Here is a 23,654-nt window from a genome sequence, read left to right as displayed (position 1 = left end):
CTAGTGATCTTGTTATAATGGTAGAGATGGTAAGAGTTAATGAATTAATCAAAATGTCTTTTAGTGATATTGTTTATATTTGCAGAAAATGGCATGAATTAATCAAAATGTCTTCTAGTGATATTGTTATATCTGTGGAGAAATGGGACAAGTTAATGAATTAATCAAAATGTCTTCTAGTGATATTGTTATATCTGTAGAGAAATGGTTTGAATTAAACAATTAATCAAATGTCTTCTAGTGATATTGTTAAATCAGTAGAGAAATGGTATGAGTTAATGAATTAATCAAAATGCCTTCTAGTGATATTGTTAAATCAGCAGAGAATGGTACGAGTTAATGAATTAGTCAAAATGTCTTCTAATGATATTGTTATATTTGCAGAGAAGTGACATGAAACAATCAAAATGTCTTCAAGTGATATTGTTTTATCTGTAGGAAATGGAATGAGTTAATGAATTAATCAAAATATCTTATATGATATTGTTATATCTGTGGAGAATAAGTATGAGCTAATGAATTAATCATAATTTCTTCGAGTGATATTGTTATATTTGCAGAGAAATGGCATGAATTAATCAAATATGTCTTCTAGTGGTATTGTTATATTTGCAGAAAAATGGCATGAATTATCAAATGTCTTCTGGTGATATTGTTATATCTGTAGAGAAATGGTACGAGCAAATGAAATAATCAAAATATCTTTCAGTGATCTTGTTTTATTTGCAGAGAAATGGCATGAATTAATCAAAATGTCTTCAAGTGATCTTGTTATATTTGCAGAGAAATGGTATGAGTTTATGAGCTGATCAAAATATCTTCTGGTGAACTTGTTGTATTGGTTGAGAAATGGTAAGAGTTTATGAATTAATCAAAATATCTTCTAGCGATCCTGTTATATATGAAGAAAAATGATATGAGTTAATGAAGTAATCAAAATGACTTCTAGTGATCTTGTTATATTGGTAGAGAAATGGTAAGAGTTAATGAATTAATCAAAATGTCTTCTAATGATATTGTTTTATCTGTAGTGAAATAGTATGGATTTATGAATTAATAAAAATGCCTTCTAGTGATATTGTTAAATCAGTAGAGAAATGGTATGAGCTAATGAAAAATCATAATGTCCTCTAGTGATATTGTTATATCTGCAGAGAATTAATCAATTAATCAAAATGTCTTCTAGTGATATTGTTATATCTGTAGTGAAATGGTATGAGCTAATGAATTAATCAAAATGTTATCTAGTAATGTTGTTAAATCAGTAGAGAAATGGTATGAGCTAATGAAAAAATCAAAATATTTTCGAGTGATATTGTTAAATCGGTAGAGAAATGGTACTAGTTGATGAATTAATCAAAATGTCTTCTTGTGATATTGTTTTATCTGCAGAGAAATGGTACGAGTTAATGAATTAGTCAAAATGTCTTCTAATGATATTGTTATATATGCAGAGAAGTGACATGAATTAATCAAAATGCCTTCTAATGATATTGTTATATTTGCAGAAAATGGCATGAAATAATCAAAATATCTTTTAGTGATATTGTTATATATGCAGAGAAATGGCATGAATTAATCAAAATGTCTTCAAGTGATATTGTTGTATTTGCAGAGATATGGTACGAGCTAATGAAATAATCAAAATATCTTTCAGTGATCTTGCTATATATGCAGAGAAATGGCATGAATTAATCAAAATGTCTTCTAGTGATATTGTTATATTTGCAGAAAAATGGCATGAATTAATCAAAATATTTTTAGTGATATTGTTATATTTGCAGAGAAATGGCATGAATTATCAAAATGTCTTCTGGTGATATTGATATATCTGTAGAGAAATGGTACGAGCTAATGAAATAATCAAAATATCTTTCAGTGATCTTGTTTTATTTGCAGAGAAATAGCATGATTAATCAAAATGTCATCAAGTGATATTGTTGTATTTGCAGAGAAATGGCACGAGCTAATGAAATAATCAAAATATCTTTCAGTGATCTTGTTTTATTTGCAGAGAAATGGCATGAATTAATCAAAATATCTATTAGTGATATTGTTATATTTGCAGAGAAATGGCATGAATTATCAAAATGTCTTCTGCTGATATTGTTATATCTGTAGAGAAATGGTACGAGCGAATGAAATAATCAAAATATCTTTCAGTGATCTTGTTTTATTTGCAGAGAAATGGCATGAATTAATCAAAATGTCTTCAAGTGATCTTGTTATATTTGCTGAGAAATGGTATGAGTTAATGAGCTGATCAAAATATCTTCTGGTGAACTTGTTATATTGGTTGAGAAATGGTAAGAGTTTATGAATTAATCAAAATATCTTCTAGCGATCCTGTTATTATGATGAAAAATGATATGAGTTAATGAATAAATCAAAATATCTCTAGTCATCTTGTAATATTGGTAGAAAAATGGTAAGAGATAATGAATTAATCAAAATGTCTTCAGTGATATTGTTAAATCAGTAGAGAAATGGTACGAGTTAATGAAATTAGTCAAAATGTCATCTAATGATATTGTTATATTTGCAGAGAAGTGACATGAAACAATCAAAATGTCTTCAAGTGATATTGTTTTATCTGTAGAAATGGAATGAGTTAATAAATTAATCAAAATATCTTATATGATATTGTTATATCTGTGGTGAATAAGTATGAGTCTATGAATTAATCAAAATGTCTTCCAGTGATAATGTTATATCTGAAGAGAAATGGTATGAGTTAATGAAATAATCAAAATGTCTTCTAGTGAAATTGTTATATTTGCAGAGAAATGGCATGAAATAATCAAAATGTCTTCTAGTGATCTTGTTATATAGGTAGAAAAATGGTAAGAGTTAATGAATTAATCAAAATTTCTTCTTGCGATCCTGTTATATCTGAAAAAAATGATATGGGTTAATGAATTAATCAAAATATCTTCTGGTGATCTTGTTATATTGGTAGAGTAATGTAAGAGTTAATGAATTAATCAAAATATCTTCTAGCGATCCTGTTATATCTGTAGAAAAATGATATGAGTTAACGAATTAATCAGAATATCTTCTAGTGATCCTGTTATATTGGTAGAAAAATGATAAGAGTTAATGAATTAATCAAAATATCTTCTAGTGATAATGTTATATCTGCACAGAAATGGTATGAGTTAATGAATTAATCAAAATGTCTTCTAGTGAAATTTTTAAATCAGTAGAGAAATGGAATGTGTTGATGAATTAATCAAAATGTCTTCTAGTGATATTGATATATCTGAAGAGAAATGGTACAAGTTGATGAATAAATCAAAATGCCTTCTAGTGATATTGTTAAATCAGTAGAGAAATGGTATGAGCTTATGAAAAAATCATAATGTCCTCTAGTGATATTGTTATATTTGCAGAAAAATGGCATGAATTAATCAAAATATCTTTTAGTGATATTGTTATATATGCAGAGAAATGCATGAATTATCAAAATGTCTTCTGGTGATATTGTTATATTTGCAGAGAAATGGTACGAGCTAATGAAATAATCAAAATATCTTTCAGTGATCTTGTTTATTTGCAGAGAAATGGCTATGAATTATCAAATGTCTTCTGGTGATATTGTTATATTTGCAGAGAAATGGTACGAGCTAATGAAATAATCAAAATATCTTTCAGTGATCTTGTTATATTGGCAGAGAAATGGTATGAGTTAATGAGTTAATCAAAATATCTTCTGGTGAACTTGTTATATTGTAGAGAAATGGTAAGAGTTTATGAATTAATCAAAATATCTTCTAGCGATCATGTTATATATGAAGAAAAATGATATGAGTTAATGAATAAATCAAAATATCTTCTAGCGATCTGAAGAGAAATGATATGAGTTAATGAATTGATCAAAATATCTTCTAGTCATCTTGTAATATTGGTAGAAAAATGGTAAGAGATAATGAATTAATCAAAATGTCTTCCAGTGATAATGTTATATCTGCAGAGAAATGGTATGAGTTAATGAAATAATCAAATGTCTTCTAGTGGAATTGTTATATTTGCAGAGAAATGGCATGAAATAATCAAATGTTCTTCTAGTGATCTTGTTATATAGGTAGAAAAATGGAGTTAATGAATTAATCAAAATTTCTTCTTGCGATCCTGTTATATCTGAAGAAAAATGATATGGGTTAATGAATTAATCAAAATATCTTCTAGTGATCCTGTTATATTGGTAGAAAAATGATAAGAGTTAATGAATTAATCAAAATGTCTTCTAGTGATATTGATATATCTGTAGAGAAATGGTATGAGCTAATGAATTAATCAAAATGTTTTCTAGTAATATTATTAAATCAGTAGAGAAATGGTATGAGTTAATGAATTAATCAAAATGTCTTCTTGTGATATTGTTTTATCTGCAGAGAAATGGTACGAGTTAATGAATTATTCAAAATGTCTTCTAATGATATTATAATGTTTGCAGAGAAGTGACATGAAACAATCAAAGTGTCTTCTAGTGAAATTGTTGTTTCTGTAGAGAAATGGTACAAGTTGATGAATTAATCAAAATGTCTTCTTGTGATATTGTTTTATCTGCAGAGAAATGGTATGAGCTAATGAAAAAATCATAATGTCCTCTAGTGATATTGTTATATTTGCAGAAAAATGGCATGAATTAAATCAAAATATCTTTAAGTGAAATTGTTATATTTGCAGAGAAATGGCATGAATTATCAAAATGTCTTCTGGTGATATTGTTATATCTGTAGAGAAATGGTACGAGCTAATGAAATAATCAAAATATCTTTCAGTGATCTTGTTTTATTTGCTGAGAAATGGCATGAATTAATCAAAATGTCTTCAAGTGATATTGTTATATTTGCAGAGAAATGGCAATGAATTATCAAAATGTCTTCTGGTGATATTGATATATTTGCAGAGAAATGGTACGAGCTAATGAAATAATCAAAATATTCTTTCAGTGATCTTGTTTTATTTGCAGAGAAATGGCATGAATTAATCAAAATGTCTTCAAGTGATATTGTTATATTTGCAGAGAAATGCTACGAGCTAATGAATTAATCAAAATGTCTTCAAGTGATCTTGTTATATTTGCAGAGAAATGGTATGAGTTAATGAGTTAATCAAAATATCTTCTGGTGAACTTGTTATATTGGTAGAGAAATGGTAAGAGTTTATGAATTAATCAAAATATCTTCTAGCGATCCTGTTATATATGAAGAAAAATGATATGAGTTAATGAATAAATCAAAATATCTCTAGTGATCTTGTTATATTGCTAGAGAAATGGTAAGAGTTAATGAATTAATCAAAATATCTTCTGGCGATCCTGTTATATATGAAGAAAAATGATATGAGTTAATGAATTAATCAAAATATCTTCTAGCGATCTGAAGAAAAATGACATGATTTAATGAATTAATCAAAATATCTTCTAGTCATCTTGTAATATTGGTAGAAAAATGGTAAGAGATAATGAAATAATCAAAATGTCTTCTAGTGATATTGTTATATTTGCAGAGAAATGGCATGAAATAATCAAAATGTCTTCTAGTGATCTTGTTATATAGGTAGAAAAATGGTAAGAGTTAATGAATTAATCAAAATTTCTTCTTGCGATCCTGTTATATCTGAAGAAAAATGATATGGGTTAATGAATTAATCAAAATATCTTCTAGCGATCCTGTTATATCTGTAGAAAAATGATATGAGTTAATGAATTAATCAAAATGTCTTCTAGTGATATTTTTAAATCAGTAGAGAAATGGTATGTGTTAATGAATTAATCAAAATGTCTTCTAGTGATATTGATATATCTGAAGAGAAATGGTATGAGTTAATGAATTAATCAAAATGTTTTCTAGTAATATTGTTAAATCAGTAGAGAAATGGTATGAGTTAATGAATTAATCAAAATGTCTTCTTGTGATATTGTTTTATCTGCAGAGAAATGGTATGAGCTAATGAAAAAATCATAATGTCCTCTAGTGATATTGTTATATTTGCAGAAAAATGGCATGAATTAATCAAAATATCTTTTAGTGATATTGTTATATTTGCAGAGAAATGGCATGAATTATCAAAATGTCTTCTGGTGATATTGTTATATCTGTAGAGAAATGGTACGAGCTAATGAAATAATCAAAATATCTTTCAGTGATCTTGTTTTATTTGCAGAGAAATGGCATGAATTAATGAGTTAATCAAAATATCTTCTGGTGAACTTGTTATATTGGTAGAGAAATGGTAAGAGTTAATGAATTAATCAAAATGTCTTCTAGTGATCTTGTTATATTGGTAGAGAAATGGTAAGAGTTAATGAATTAATCAAAATATCTTCTAGCGATCCTGTTATATCTGAAGAAAAATGATATGAGTTAATGAAGTAATCAAAATGACTTCTAGTGATCTTGTTATATTGGTAGAGAAATGGTAAGAGTTAATGAATTAATCAAAATGTCTTCTATTGATATTGTTATATCTGTAGAGAAATGGTATGAGCTAATGAATTAATCAAAATGTTTTCTAGTAATATTGTTAAATCAGTAGAGAAATGGTATGAGTTAATGAATTAATCAAAATGTCTTCTAGTGATATTGTTAAATCAGTAGAGAAATGGTACGAGTTAATGAATTAGTCAAAATGTCTTCTAATGATATTGTTATATATGCAGAGAAGTGACATGAATTAATCAAAATGTCTTCTAATGATATTGTTATATTTGCAGAGAAGTGACATGAAACAATCAAAATGTCTTCAAGTGATATTGTTTTATCTGTAGGAAATGGTATGAGTTAATGAATTAATCAAAATATCTTATATGATATTGTTATATCTGTGGAGAATAAGTATGAGTCTATGAATTAATCAAAATTTCTTCGAGTGATATTCTTATATTTGCAGAGAAATGGTAAGAGATAATGAATTAATCAAAATGTCTTCCAGTGATAATGTTATATCTGCAGAGAAATGGTATGAGTTAATGAAATAATCAAAATGTCTTCTAGTGATCTTGTTATATAGGTAGAAAAATGGTAAGAGTTAATGAAAAAATCAAAATGTTTTCTAGTAATATTGTTAAATCAGTAGAGAAATGGTATGAGTTAATGAATTAATCAAAATGTCTTCTTGTGATATTGTTTTATCTGCAGAGAAATGGTACTAGTAAATGAAGTAATTAAAATGTCTTCTAGTGATATTGTTTTATCTGCAGAGAAATGGTACGAGTTAATGAATTAGTCAAAATGTCTAATAGTGATATTGTTATATCTGTAGAGAAATGGTATGAGCTAATGAAAAAATCAAAATGTCTTCTAGTGATATTGTTATATCTGTAGAGAAATGGTACGAGCTAATGAAATAATCAAAATATCTTCTAGTGATATTGTTATATTTGCAGAGAGTGGCATTAATTTATCGAAATGTCTTCTAGTGATATTGTTATATCAGTGGAGAAGTGACATGAATTAAAAAAACTGTCTTCTAGTGATATTGTTATATCTGTGGAGAAATGGTATGAGTTAATGAATTAATCAAAATATCTTCTTGTGAGTGATATAGTTATATCAGTAGAGAAGTGGCATGAATTAATAGAAATGTCTTCTAATGATATTGTTATATCAGTGGAGAAATGACATGAATTAATCGAAATGTCTTCTAGTGATATTGTTATATCTGCAGAGAAATGGCATGAGTTATTGAATTAATCAAAATATCTTCTAGTGATATTGTCATATTTCAGAGAAGTGACATGAATTAATCAAAATGTCTTCTAGTGATATTGTTATATTTGCAGAGAGTGGCATTAATTTATCGAAATGTCTTCTAGTGATATTGTTATATCTGTAGAGAAATGGTATGAGTTAATGATTAAATCAAAATATCTTCTAGTGATATTGTCATATTTCAGAGAAGTGACATGAATTAATCGAATTGTCTTCCAGTGATATTGTTATATCAGTGGAGAAATGACATGAATTAAAATTATATCTGCTGAGAGTGGCATTAATTTATCGATATGTCTTCTAGTGATATTGTTATATCTGTAGAGAAATGGTATGAGTTAATGAATTAAAAATGTCTTCTAGTGATCTGTAGAGAAATGGTATGAGTTAATAAATAAATCAAAATGTCTTCTAGTGATATTGTTATATCTGTAGAGAAATGGTACGAGTTAATGAATTAAAAATGTCTTCTAGTGATATTGTTACATCAGTGGAAAAGTGACATGAATTAAAAAAACTGTCTTCTAGTGATATTGTTATATCTGTAGAGAAATGGTATGAGTTAATCAATTAATCAAAATATCTTCTAGTGATATTGTTTCATCTGCAGAGAAATGGTATGAGTTACTGAATTAATCAGAATATCTTCTAATGACATTGTTTTATCAGTAGAGAAACGGCATGAATTAATCGAAATGTCTTCTAGTGATATTGTAATATTTGCAGAGAAGTGACATAAATTAATCAAAATGTCTTCAAGTGATATTGTTATATCTGCAGAGAAATGGCATGAATTAATCGAAATGTCTTCTAGTGATATTGTTATATCTGTAGAGAAATGGTGTGAGTTAATGAATTAATCAAAATGTCTTCAAGTGATATTGTTATATTTGCAGAGAAGTGACATGAATTAATCAAAATGTCCTCTAGTGATATTGTTATATTTGCAGAGAGTGGCATTAATTTATCGAAATGTCTTCTAGTGATATTGTTATATCTGTAGAGAAATGGTATGAGTAAAATTAAAATAAATGAAGAAGAAAATGGAAAAAAGTTTGTGACTGACGAAAAAGCTAGAGGAACAAGTAATGCGACAAAATAAATTGTTTTAATGAAAGGAACGGTTGAGGTTTTGGCATATTTCATATAGGTAAAAATTTTTTCCGACTTCAACTTATAAATTTTTGTGGAAAATCTGATGTTTTTTTTTCTTTATAAAATTTTAGAGATAATGAGTAAGAAACGATTAATCAATCAGTTGTCAAAATTTGCTTATTCGGTAAATCGTTTTCGGGAAAAACATGAATTAAACAAAAAAGTGTTTATTTTGCTGTTAATCGAGTTTAATGATTTTTTTTTGCTCAATTTCTTTCTCACGATAAAATAGGTGCAATCATTATAAAACATTTAGAAAAAGTTTGGAAAAAAATTTAGAAAAAACGGAAGAAAAATTAGCAATTCAGAGAAAACATTAGCTTCTTCATTTTGTTCACGAATGATTTACGTCTCTTTTCATCCATCTTAATTACGATTTACGACAACTAGCAATGGTTATTAAAACAAATGAATTTAGAAATGAAAATAAGTCTTTTATACCATTCATGTTTTTAATATTTATATTCGTAAAATTTAAATCTTGCACTTCATAAATTAGCATTTTTGAAATTCTTGTCCAAAAAAAATTAAATATTTTTAATTTATCGGTTATTAATTTATCAATCCATTGCAACTTTATTACAAAAGAAAATAGTGGACTTCAAGTGAGCAATATTGCACCGAAATATTGAACTTGTCAAAAATAATTGTTTATAAATAGCTTGTAAAAATTCATACGAAATTGAGGAGCAAAAGAATAGAAAAGAATAAATAAAATTTGAAATTCAAATTGAAAACAATTTCATAAGTATACGAGCGTTATTATTCTGCTGGTTTGATGGAATAAAATCAGATGGCTGAATGCATTAAAAATGTTAGAAAATGAAAATTTTGAATTAATTAGTAAATTATAATGATTAAATTAATTTAATTAAAATCTTATCAAAGAACTGAAAGACTTTCAGATATAATCGTTATGTATTTTTTATTCTTTATTGTTTCAAGACTTATTAGTAAATTATTTTTTCTTTTTCTTTTATATAAATAAAGAATCTGATTAACAATAAAACGACTCAACCCTATCCTCAATCATATCATTTCCATTTTTTTTCCTAAATATAAACAAAGAAAAAACTTCAAGTGAGGAAGAATTGCTTGTTTTCATTGTTTCCACCGATAAAAAATGCACAAGGTCTTGACCTTTTGTTGGAATTGATGTTTCGAATTGTGGTTTCTTTTTGAAATTGTATTGCTGATGTTCTTCTTAGTTGATGGAATTGAATTCTGTTGTACGTTGTTCGTCCATCATCTGTATTCTTTGATCCGTGAATTTGGTTAATCGTTTCTTTTCATTTCACAATAGCTTCTAAGCATTGTCAAACTTACCAACAGACCAATCTGGGTCTAGCTCCTTCCGTTTGTATACTTCATCGAGTACCCATAGAGGTAACTTTTCTTCAATAGTCAGTTCGATACTCGTTTGTTCTAAGTTTTCACCTAAATTCGTCAGCTGCCTGAAGATTCTTTCAATCATCCCTACTATTGTTCTCAAATCATGATCATTATGTTTGAATGATTTTAATTCGTGATATAACGTTCGTTTAATGATGGAAGGACTTCCATATCTTTCGATGATTCCAAATCATCTCATAGTTTTCTGGTGTTGTTTCGTGCACTTCTACTGCATTTAATTCGGTTCCTCTTAAGCAAGAGAGAAGATATGCCAGTTTCTGTACGTATTCTGTTGATGTACTGCTGCTTCAAACCCACTCCAGAATTTTCTCCATTGCTTGGATTCCCATCAAAATTTTTAAGGGCAAGATATGGTAATTTAACAGTTAGTTGACGTCCGTTGATCCTTGCTCTTATTGACTCGATATTCTATCCGATTCAGAATTATTTCGCGTCGTTCATTCCATTGGTTGTTGTAGACACTGCATCGTTGCTTGAATATCATTAATGTGTAGCTTAAGTGATATTAATGTTTCTCAGCCATCTTCGATTAATTTCAGAATTCCCCCATTATCTTCAACTATTGTCTCATGTCGTTGATCTTCTTCTTCTTGCTTAACTTTGCAGGAATTCCAGCCATTTTTAATTAAGCGTCGTTGTTTCTTTCGAGCGTCACTGGTTTTCCACCCGCAATAATGTCCGGTTGGATTACTTTCAACTGTTTAATCTCATTGAGTGTCTTTTATAATTTACCTTTCATGAAATTGGCGCTTATTGCTATGCTCGCTGACATTTCTCTTTTCTTTTTAAAACCGGTTGACACCAACAATTATAATCAAGTTTGTTAATTTCTTTTTCCTTCAGGATACCCAATTCAAAATAGTCTACCTCAGTTCAGGTATTCCAGATGGATGGATCTAGATATTGGACCGGAAACAGCCAAGCAATTTGTTGAAGTTGTGGGACGTGCAAAAACTATTGTTTGGAATGGACTAGCAAGTATGTTTTCTCGAGAGCAACAAAAGCTATGATGTTGTTGTTGTTATTTTTTGTTTTCATTTGTTTGTGTTTCATTTATATTCATGTTCGAATTTTTTTTTATTATTATGGTTTGAATTTTAAAGATAGTGCCAATACGCTAACATGCTGCAAGAAATGGAAAACTGGTGACAACTGGTGTAGTGGAAGCAAAAAAATGTTTTTGGAAACAAACCTTTATGATTTGGTTAAATTGTTATTCGGGGGAGAAGTTTGATGTCAGGGAGATGTGTTGGATGCCAGCTAAATATTTGGGCAACAATTGAATAAAACTGATTCGGAGGATTGGATGATTTAAAAACAGATCTAATTGACAATAGTATGGTTATAAATCTACATTGATGTTAGACAATGATCCAAACAAAGGAGAGGAGGTGCTTGCATGGGCACCAGTTGCTAATAAAGAGCTTATTAGATAACCGCATGATTATGATAGCTAACAAAGAACAATGTAGATATCCTCATGATTGTAAGGATTGCTAACAAAGAACGATGTAAATTGTTTCAATATGTAGAAGCATAAATTTGGAAACAAAGAGTCCGAAGTATAAGCATTATTTGCGGAAATTACGTAGATATCTTTACTACAATTTGCAACTCATATTTTTAGATCGCGATATTAAAATCCGCGACACTCCCGACCGAAGGAGCTAAATGCTTTAGTTCGTTGGACAGCTTTGGTTGATTGCTTCGCCTTATAGCGCTTCTAGTTCGTAGAGCAATTGGTTCTTGTTCATTGACATTTTGCACTGATTTGTTAAACATTGTTGGTTGAGGGTCAATTTCCTCACCTTTGACTTCCAGTGGGTATAACATATTCACCGGTCTGTTGAGTATTTTTCCTTTCGGTAATTCTATCGAGACACTTCTCACTTCTCCATCCTTTCCTGTTTTGATTTCTCTTATTCTGGCTAGTTTCCACATGCCACGGGGAATTTCTGGTTCATTTAGTAACACAATCTCTCCCTCGTGGGGAGTTCTTTTTACTACATCTCTCGGAGAAGAGTGTTCCCTTTGTGCTCTTTCTTTAAGAGTATTTAAATATTCCTCTTTCCATATTTCCCAGAAGGCATCGAGGGCCTTTAGTGTATTTGACCAGTATTGAATGAGTTTTTCTCTCGAATCCAATTTATGAGGGATAAAATCATCCATTTCATTCTTGTTTTTAGCAGGCATGATTAGATGCGCATTCGGTAGTATAAAGTCAATTGGACGCAATATGATACAATCATCAAAATTTACGTAAGTTAGTGGTCGAGTATTCAAAATACTTTCCACTTCCGCTACTAGCGTAATCAATTCCCGTTCCCATAATAACTTTCTGCCGATGGCTCTTTTCATTGCCCTTTTTGTTAACCCAATAAGTCGCTCATATACTCCTCCGTTCCAAGGCGCCTTTGGTATTATATTTTTCCAGATCATTTCCTTTCCGCTAGGAATTCATTTAATTGTTGTTTCACAATGATTTTAAAAATTAACTGGAATTGACCAGCGTTGTCGCTTAAGATTAATTCTGGAAAGCCTCGTCTTGCTGTAAATCTTCTGAAAACATGTAAAAAGCTTTCGGCTGAAAGAGTTTCTACTACTTCTAGATGTACAGCTCTTGTTGTGAAACATGTGAATAGTGCTACCCATCTTTTTGTTAGCCCATTATCACTCCTGATATTCACAGGACCTAAATAGTCTAGTCCTACTCGCGCAAAGGGTCTTGATCTTGTGGTCCGAGATGCTGGAAGATCAGCCATAGTTGGTAATTTGAATGGTTTAGTTGTCCAGCGTCTGCACTTCATGCACTTATTCAAGATTCGTTTGACTTCCGTTCTACCTTTTGGGATCCATATCGTCGATCTCAGATTTGAGAGTGTATGAGCAATTCCAGCATGATACAGTTGTTCATGTCGTTGCTGAATAAAGAGTTCAGTTATGGTGTTGTGTCTCGGGAGATATATTGGGTGTAAGTTACTCTCTTTCATTTCAGAGTTAACTACGCGGCTTTTGTATCTCCATAGTTCGTTATCATAGAACAAATTCCATTTGATTATTTCATCTTTGGTAACTCCTTCTGACTGTGCTTGTTTGAATAGCACAATTTCTGACAACTCGTAATCCTGTGTTGTCAATATATTCTTTTCTTTCGTTGCCATCTTTAGCCAAGGAATTTCCCTTTTCATTGTTAATCTTATGAATTTCAGAACCCAACCAGTTGTTCTTATTAATCTTGACCATTTGCTAAAACGACTAGCATCTAAGATTCCGAAATGTTTGTTTATGATAATTGGTTCTGTGATGTGGGCCACAATTTCTTCATCCTGGTAATCCTCATTGTAATTGTATTTCCACTGTGGCCATTTTGATTCGTTTTCTGTTAACCACTTTGGTCCTTTCCACCAAAGATCATATCCTTTTAGTTTATTCGGAGAGATTCCTTTTGTAGCTATATCAGCTGGGTTTTGTTCACTTGGGATATATCTAAAATGGATTTTCGCCTTTCGTATTTCTTCTACCCTATTTTGTATGAACGTTGGTAGTAAACGGGAACTATTGTGAACCCAATGAAGCGCACATTGAGAATCGGACCATAAAATTGTTATCACGTCCTCAAGCTCTTTTTGTTTTAATACGAATTGTACCATTCTCACTCCGATGAGTATTGCCAGTAATTCTAATCGAGGTATTGACATTCCTTTAATTGGCGCAATTCGGGATTTAGCAAACACTAAGAATACTTCTCTTTCTTGAGTTCGAATGTATAAAGCTGCTGAGTATGCAGCAGTTGATGCGTCAGTAAAAACATGAAATTGTACTTGCTTGGAACAATTTGTTGTGAATCTTGGTAGATCCTTTAGTTTCTTTGGCCATTCGTTCGTGAGTAATTTCCACGTGGTTTCATCTTCCTCACTTATAGTTTGATCCCATGAAAGGTTCTTTTTCCACAAAGTTTGGAGAAACAATTTGAATCTTATCAGTATAGGAACTATGAATCCTAGTGGGTCATATTGTGAGGCTACGAATTGCAATATAATTCTTTTAGTTAATTTCTTACCAAACCATGGTTTTAACGTTATTTGAATGATATCTTGTTTGTGGTACCAATTGAGACCTAGAATTTTTTTAATTGAACTTACCTCTGCTCGATCTTGTACCGGAAGTTTTTCATTGACTTCTTGGTCGTTAGAGAGAAATTCCCGTACATTCATTGATGCTTCATTGAATATAATTTTAATTTCCTTATAATTGGAAAGAGCTTCGTTGGTTCCTTTGGTTGGTATTATAATGTTATCGACATAGAGATTTTTCCTTAACTCGAGTGCGATTTTGCTTTTACAAGTTTCCAAATGATAATTGAGTGTAGCGGACAATAAAAATGGAGATGATACAATTCCAAATGGAACTCGTTGGAAACGGTAACAACTTACGTTTTCTTCGTTAACTGGACTTCGAATGTCTTTCAACCAAAGAAATCGAGTGCAGTTTCTATCTGTTGGATGCAATTCTATTTGCAAGAACGCCTTTTCTACGTCTGCTATTATTACATTTTTCATTGTACGGAAACGTAGCAAAACTCCAACCAAATCAGGGAGTGTTATTGGTCCCCGATATAAAACATCATTTAAACTTTTCATTCCTTTACAATGAGCTGATGCATCATAAACTATCCTCAGATTTGTCGTGGTTTTATTTGGTGTTATTACTTCGTGATGAGGCAGATAATGAATAATACCAACTTCATTCATTTCCGATGACACTTTCTCAATTATATTGGAATTGAGTTGTTCTTCAATAGTTTGATTGTATCGACTTAGTAATTGAGGTTTCATTTGAAGCCTCCTAATTAACGACTTTAATCTTCCAAGGCAAAGTCCGAAATTATCGCTTAGTTTGTTCTTTGAATCTTTCCAAGGCCAACAAACTTGATATCTTCCCTTGTCCCTAGTGATAGTTTGTTTAAATTGCTGCAATGCTTTTTCATCATTGTCAGAGTTTATTTTGTCTTGTATACCCATTAATTCCAGTTTCCAAAAGTGATCTAAGTCTGGAATATTGACGGCATTGACTTGAGAAATCGGACTTACTGATGTGGTTTCTGAAATACTGTCGTGTATTTCATTTATATACCCACTTCCAGCTATTATAGGTCCAACCTTTGTATGGATCAATGAAAATCCTGATTTTAAGTTCTCTGCTTGGTCAAACTGGATAAACTTGAAGAAGTGATCCGCACCTATGAGTATGTCCGGTTTTTTCCATTTGTTTTTGAAATTACTAAACTGATTTCGTTTGTCTATCATCAACAATTCCTTTTTGTTTAGATTAACTACTTGCAATTCATTCGTCAAGTGGTTAACTGTTATTACATCTAATCGGATTATTTCTTTATTTCCAATTTTTACTCCGATTTCAGTTTTAGTAGTGATACACGTTTTTGGCGTCTTATCACCAAATGAAGCAATTTTTATTTCCATTTCGTTAGTTTCTTGTAGATTCAATCGATAAGCCAAATCCTTTGATATGAACGATAATTGAGAACCAATATCGAATAGAATTAAAGCCTTTTGTTGGATTTTTGGGCGATTTGGATTGGTTACATTTATTTCCTTACATAACAGTAAGGTTCGCTTTTTCCATTGATTTCCTTTTTCGGTAATGGAGTTAGCGATTGTGACTGAACCCAACCTTTCTTTGTTGGAATCCACTGCTTGCGTGAGTTCCTTGTAGTTGTTGGGACACAGTGCTGTATTGTGTGGACTTTTACAATGGAAACACAAAGGTTTCCCTTTTTTACAATCACTTGTTGCATGTCCTTTTCGTAAACATTTGAAACATGCAGTGATTTCTCTCAAACGTTCCATCCGGAGTTTGAGAGTGGGATAGATGTTACATTCATTGTTCCAGTGGTCCTTATTGCAAAATACGCATGGTTTCCTTTTCCCATTTATAGAAATTTTTCCTGGAACCTTTTTTGATTTGATTGTATTATCTCCCTTTGTTTGGTTGATTGTGGCGAAAGCTGACGTTTCGCCTCTAACATTATTTTTGTTTGTTTTCTTCTCCCTTGTGTCTGCTTGACTTCTAGCAACTTCTTCATTTCTTAGAACTAGTTTTGTCAGGTACTGCCGGATATCCTTAACTGACCAACTCGTCGAATCCTCTTTCAATTGGTATAATTTATCAATTATCCACGCTGGTAGTTTATTTTCAATTGTAATTTCGATGCTTGAATGCTCTAAATTTTCACCTATAGCTTCCAGTTGTCGAAATGTTCTCTCCATGGCTTCTATGGTTGCTTTCCACTCTCGGTCATTTTTTTTGATGGTATTCAACTCGTTGTAGAGTGATTTCTTTATAAGGAAAGGTTTACCATATTTCTCTTTTAGTAAACCTATTATAACATCGTAGTTTTCTGGCGCTATATCATAACCTCTTACAGATAACAAAGCATCTCCTTTAAGACATGATATCAGATAGTTTAACTTTTGAATATCTGGGATGCTTTGCTCATGGACTGCTGCCTTGAAACTACACCAAAATTGCCTCCACAATTTTGGATCCCCACTAAACGTTATTAGTGGTAATTGAGGAAGTTTTATTTCTGCTTGATTTGTGTGAATCATACTATTCTTTGGAAATGATTCTTTGACCTCTTCTTGTTTTAAATGTTGTAGTACCGAGCAATATTCATCAGTATGTATTTTAAGGGTAATAATAGTTTCTCTTGTTCTAGTGATTAAACTTAAAATACCTTGTGGATCGTCAACCATATTGGCGTATTTCGTCTCCTCTTCCTTTCTCCTCGTTGCTATTGTCAAGCTCTGAATATTATCCAGCCAATTTTGATTAGCTGTTTCGAGTAACCCAGCATAATATTCGAGATGTGCGATCTTCTCCTTGACGATTCGCAATTTAATTTCGTATTGATGCTGAAGTTCCCCTCGTGATAGTGTTTGAGACGGGGAGGTCAGATCGAGTTCACTTGCTTCTTTAAGAAGTTCTAGAGTTCTCGACTTCGATAATTCGCTTCCTTTTCTTATACTGTCGGACATGTCCCGGCTCGTGGCACCAAAATTGTAGTGGAAGCAAAAAAATGTTTTTGGAAACAAACCTTTATGATTTGGTTAAATTGTTATTCGGGGGAGAAGTTTGATGTCAGGGAGATGTGTTGGATGCCAGCTAAATATTTGGGCAACAATTGAATAAAACTGATTCGGAGGATTGGATGATTTAAAAACAGATCTAATTGACAATAGTATGGTTATAAATCTACATTGATGTTAGACAATGATCCGAACAAAGGAGAGGAGGTGCTTGCATGGGCACCAGTTGCTAATAAAGAGCTTATTAGATAACCGCATGATTATGATAGCTAACAAAGAACAATGTAGATATCCTCATGATTGTAAGGATTGCTAACAAAGAACGATGTAAATTGTTTCAATATGTAGAAGCATAAATTTGGAAACAAAGAGTCCGAAGTATAAGCATTATTTGCGGAAATTACGTAGATATCTTTACTACAATTTGCAACTCATATTTTTAGATCGCGATATTAAAATCCGCGACATATACGGTGTGCTCGTTTTATAGTTTAAATATTAAAATACGCTTTTGAAATTAAGTTTTGCTCAAAAATTGATTACCGAAATTAATAGAACTTCCAATTAATGATGGTTTTAATTCAATTTAAGGTTCAAAATTAAATTTAATTTCAAATTTAAATATTGAATTTTTTAAAAATTTTAAAATTTGTAATAGTTTTCGTGCATTAAACAAGGAAATTGGTTCTAAATTATTAATTTTTATTTTAATTAAGTGCCAAAACTGCTAAAAATAGCAATATTTTGAACATAATTCATTATGTTATATGCATTGCAGCAGAGCGGGTCATATATAGTGTGTTCATTTTATAGTTTAAATATTAAAATACGCTTTTGTAATTAAGTTTTGCGCAATATTTCATCGGCAAAATTAATAAAACTTTCAATTAATCATGGTTTTAATTCAATTTAAGGTTCAAAATTGAATTTAATTTCAAATTTAAATTTTGAATTTTTTAAAAATTTTAAAATTTGTAATAGTTTTCTTTCATTAAACAAGGAAATTGGTTCTAAATTATTAATTTTTATTTTAATTAAGTGCCAAAACTGCTAAAAATAGCAATATTTTGAACTTAATTCATTATGTTGTAAGCATTGCAGCAGAGCGGGTCATATATAGGTGTGCTCATTTTATAGTTTAAATATTAAAATACGCTTTTGAAATTAAGTTTTGCTCAAAAATTGATCACCGAAATTAATAGAACTTTCAATTAATGATGGTTTTAATTCAATTTAAGGTTCAAAATTAAATTTAATTTCAAATTTAAATTTTGAATTTTTAAAAATTTTAAAATTTGTAATAGTTTTCTTGCATTAAACAAGGAAATTGGTTCTAAATTATTAATTTTTATTTTAATTAAGTGCCAAAACTGCTAAAAATAGCAATATTTTGAACTTAATTCATTATGTTATATGCATTGCAGCAGAGCGGGTCATATATGGTGTGCTCATTTTATAGTTTAAATATTAAAATACGCTTTTGTAATTAAGTTTTGCGCAATATTTCATCGGCAAAATTAATAGAACTTTCAATTAATCATGGTTTTAATTCAATTTAAGGTTGAAAATTAAATTTAATTTCAAATTTAAATTTTGAATTTTTTAAAAATTTTAAAATTTGTAATAGTTTTCGTGCATTAAACAAGGAAATTGGTTCTAAATTATTAATTTTTATTTTAATTAAGTGCCAAAACTGCTAAAAATAGCAATATTTTGAACTTAATTCATTATGTTATATGCATTGCAGCAGAGCGGGTCATATATAGTGTGCTCATTTTATAGTTTAAATATTAAAATACGCTTTTGTAATTAAGTTTTGCTGCAATATTTCATCGGCAAAATTAATAAAACTTTCAATTAATGATGGTTTTAATTCAATTTAAGGTTCAAAATTAAATTTAATTTCAAATTTAAATTTTGAATTTTTTAAAAATTTTAAAATTTGTAATAGTTTTCTTCATTAAACAAGGAAATTGGTTCTAAATTATTAATTTTTATTTTAATTGAGTGCCAAAAGTGCTAAAAATAGCAATATTTTGAACTTAATTCATTATGTTATATGCATTGCAGCAGAGCGGGTCATAGATAGTGTGTTCATTTTATAGTTTAAATATTAAAATACGCTTTTGTAATTAAGTTTTGTGCAATATTTGATCACCGAAATTAATAGAACTTTCAATTAATGATGGTTTTAATTCAATTTAAGGTTGAAAATTAAATTTAATTTCAAATTTAAATATTGAATTTTTTAAAAATTTTAAAATTTGTAATAGTTTTCTTTCATTAAACAAGGAAATTGGTTCTAAATTATTAATTTTTATTTTAATTAAGTGCCAAAACTGCTAAAAATAGCAATATTTTGAACTTAATTCATTATGTTATATGCATTGCAGCAGAGCGGGTCATATATGGTGTGCTCATTTTATAGTTTAAATATTAAAATACGCTTTTGAAATTAAGTTTTGCTCAAAATTGATCACCGAAATTAATAGAACTTTCAATTAATGATGGTTTTAATTCAATTTAAGGTTCAAAATTAAATTTAATTTCAAATTTAAATTTTGAATTTTTTAAAAATTTTAAAATTTGTAATAGTTTTCTTTCATTAAACAAGGAAATTGGTTCTAAATTATTAATTTTTATTTTAATTAAGTGCCAAAACTGCTAAAAATAGCAATATTTTGAACTTAATTCATTATGTTATATGCATTGCAGCAGAGCGGGTCATATATAGTGTGTTCATTTTATAGTTTAAATATTAAAATACGCTTTTGTAATTAAGTTTTGCTGAAAAATTTCATCGCAAAATTAATAAACTTTCAATTAATCATGGTTTTAATTCAATTTAAGGTTCAAAATTAAATTTAATTTCAAATTTAAATATTGAATTTTTTAAAAATTTTAAAATTTGTAATAGTTTTCTTTCATTAAACAAGGAAATTGGTTCTAAATTATTAATTTTTATTTTAATTAAGTGCCAAAACTGCTAAAAATAGCAATATTTTGAACTTAATTCATTATGTTATATGCATTGCAGCAGAGCGGGTCATATATAGTGTGTTCATTTTATAGTTTAAATATTAAAATACGCTTTTGTAATTAAGTTTGGTGCAATATTTCACCGGCAAAATTAATAAAACTTTCAATTAATGATGGTTTTAATTCAATTTAAGGTTGAAAATTAAATTTAATTTCAAATTTAAATATTGAATTTTTTAAAAATTTTAAAATTTGTAATAGTTTTCTTGCATTAAACAAGGAAATTGGTTCTAAATTATTAATTTTTATTTTAATTAAGTGCCAAAACTGCTAAAAATAGCAATATTTTGAACTTAATTCATTATGTTATATGCATTGCAGCAGAGCGGGTCATATATGGTGTGCTCATTTTATAGTTTAAATATTAAAATACGCTTTTGTAATTAAGTTTGGCGCAATATTTCACCGGCAAAATTAATAAAACTTTCAATTAATCATGGTTTTAATTCAATTTAAGGTTGAAAATTAAATTTAATTTCAAATTTAAATATTGAATTTTTTAAAAATTTTAAAATTTGTAATAGTTTTCTTGCATTAAACAAGGAAATTGGTTCTAAATTATTAATTTTTATTTTAATTAAGTGCCAAAACTGCTAAAAATAGCAATATTTTGAACATAATTCATTATGTTATATGCATTGCAGCAGAGCGGGTCATATATAGTGTGTTCATTTTATAGTTTAAATATTAAAATACGCTTTTGTAATTAAGTTTTGCGCAATATTTCATCGGCAAAATTAATAAAACTTTCAATTAATCATGGTTTTAATTCAATTTAAGGTTCAAAATTAAATTTAATTTCAAATTTAAATATTGAATTTTTTAAAAATTTTAAAATTTGTAATAGTTTTCTTTCATTAAACAAGGAAATTGGTTCTAAATTATTAATTTTTATTTTAATTAAGTGCCAAAACTGCTAAAAATAGCAATATTTTGAACTTAATTCATTATGTTGTAAGCATTGCAGCAGAGCGGGTCATATACGGTGTGCTCGTTTTATAGTTTAAATATTAAAATACGCTTTTGTAATTAAGTTTTGGCGCAATATTTCATCGGCAAAATTAATAAAACTTTCAATTAATCATGGTTTTAATTCAATTTAAGGTTGAAAATTAAATTTAATTTCAAATTTAAATATTGAATTTTTTAAAAATTTTAAAATTTGTAATAGTTTTCTTGCATTAAACAAGGAAATTGGTTCTAAATTAATAATTTTTATTTTAATTAAGTGCCAAAACTGCTAAAAATAGCAATATTTTGAACTTAATTCATTATGTTGTAAGCATTGCAGCAGAGCGGGTCATATATAGTGTGTTCATTTTATAGTTTAAATATTAAAATACGCTTTTGTAATTAAGTTTGGCGCAATATTTCACCGGCAAAATTAATAAAACTTTCAATTAATGATGGTTTTAATTCAATTTAAGGTTGAAAATTAAATTTAATTTCAAATTTAAATATTGAATTTTTTAAAAATTTTAAAATTTGTAATAGTTTTCTTGCATTAAACAAGGAAATTGGTTCTAAATTAATAATTTTTATTTTAATTAAGTGCCAAAACTGCTAAAAATAGCAATATTTTGAACTTAATTCATTATGTTGTAAGCATTGCAGCAGAGCGGGTCATATATAGTGTGTTCATTTTATAGTTTAAATATTAAAATACGCTTTTGAAATTAAGTTTTGCTCAAAAATTGATCACCGAAATTAATAGAACTTTCAATTAATGATGGTTTTAATTCAATTTAAGGTTCAAAATTAAATTTAATTTCAAATTTAAATATTGAATTTTTTAAAAATTTTAAAATTTGTAATAGTTTTCGTGCATTAAACAAGGAAATTGGTTCTAAATTATTAATTTTTATTTTAATTAAGTGCCAAAACTGCTAAAAATAGCAATATTTTGAACTTAATTCATTATGTTATATGCATTGCAGCAGAGCGGGTCATATATAGTGTGTTCATTTTATAGTTTAAATATTAAAATACGCTTTTGTAATTAAGTTTGGTGCAATATTCCACCGGCAAAATTAATAAAACTTTCAATTAATCATGGTTTTAATTCAATTTAAGGTTCAAAATTAAATTTAATTTCAAATTTAAATATTGAATTTTTTAAAAATTTTAAAATTTGTAATAGTTTTCTTTCATTAAACAAGGAAATTGGTTCTGAATTATTAATTTTTATTTTAATTAAGTGCCAAAACTGCTAAAAATAGCAATATTTTGAACTTAATTCATTATGTTGTAAGCATTGCAGCAGAGCGGGTCATATACGGTGTGCTCGTTTTATAGTTTAAATATTAAAATACGCTTTTGTAATTAAGTTTGGCGCAATATTTCACCGGCAAAATTAATAAAACTTTCAATTAATCATGGTTTTAATTCAATTTAAGGTTGAAAATAAAATTTAATTTCAAATTTAAATATTGAATTTTTTAAAAATTTTAAAATTTGTAATAGTTTTCTTGCATTAAACAAGGAAATTGGTTCTAAATTAATAATTTTTATTTTAATTAAGTGCCAAAACTGCTAAAAATAGCAATATTTTGAACTTAATTCATTATGTTGTAAGCATTGCAGCAGAGCGGGTCATATATAGTGTGTTCATTTTATAGTTTAAATATTAAAATACGCTTTTGTAATTAAGTTTGGCGCAATATTTCACCGGCAAAATTAATAAAACTTTCAATTAATGATGGTTTTAATTCAATTTAAGGTTGAAAATTAAATTTAATTTCAAATTTAAATATTGAATTTTTTAAAAATTTTAAAATTTGTAATAGTTTTCTTGCATTAAACAAGGAAATTGGTTCTAAATTATTAATTTTTATTTTAATTAAGTGCCAAAACTGCTAAAAATAGCAATATTTTGAACTTAATTCATTATGTTGTAAGCATTGCAGCAGAGCGGGTCATATATAGTGTGTTCATTTTATAGTTTAAATATTAAAATACGCTTTTGAAATTAAGTTTTGCTCAAAAATTGATCACCGAAATTAATAGAACTTTCAATTAATGATGGTTTTAATTCAATTTAAGGTTCAAAATTAAATTTAATTTAAAATTAAAATTTTGAACTTTTTAAAAATTTTAAAATCTGAATAGTTTTCTTTCATTAAACAAGGAAATTGGTTCTGAATTATTAATTTTTATTTTAATTAATTGCCAAAACTGCTAAAAATAGCAATATTTTGAACTTAATTCATTATGTTGTAAG

General features: G+C 28.6%; 1 protein-coding gene across 1 annotated transcript; it reads left to right on the top strand.

The window, feature by feature from the left end:
• Positions 1-10,533: 10,533 nt before the first annotated feature.
• Bm7966 (gag protein, putative) lies at positions 10,534-11,296 on the top strand (the record flags this gene model as incomplete). The annotated part of the gene is made up of 2 exons (XM_043079539.1): positions 10,534-10,639; positions 11,130-11,296. 2 exons carry the CDS (start codon positions 10,534-10,536, stop codon positions 11,294-11,296), a joined length of 273 nt encoding a protein of 90 aa, XP_042935473.1.
• Between the last annotated feature and the right edge of the window lie 12,358 nt (positions 11,297-23,654).

Source organism: Brugia malayi, assembly GCF_000002995.4.
Source record: "Brugia malayi strain FR3 genome assembly, contig: Bm_v4_Chr2_contig_001, whole genome shotgun sequence".
NCBI lineage: Eukaryota > Metazoa > Nematoda > Chromadorea > Rhabditida > Onchocercidae > Brugia > Brugia malayi.
Note: the sequence above shows the minus strand (reverse complement) of the source record. Positions and strands in the feature narration are given on the sequence as shown.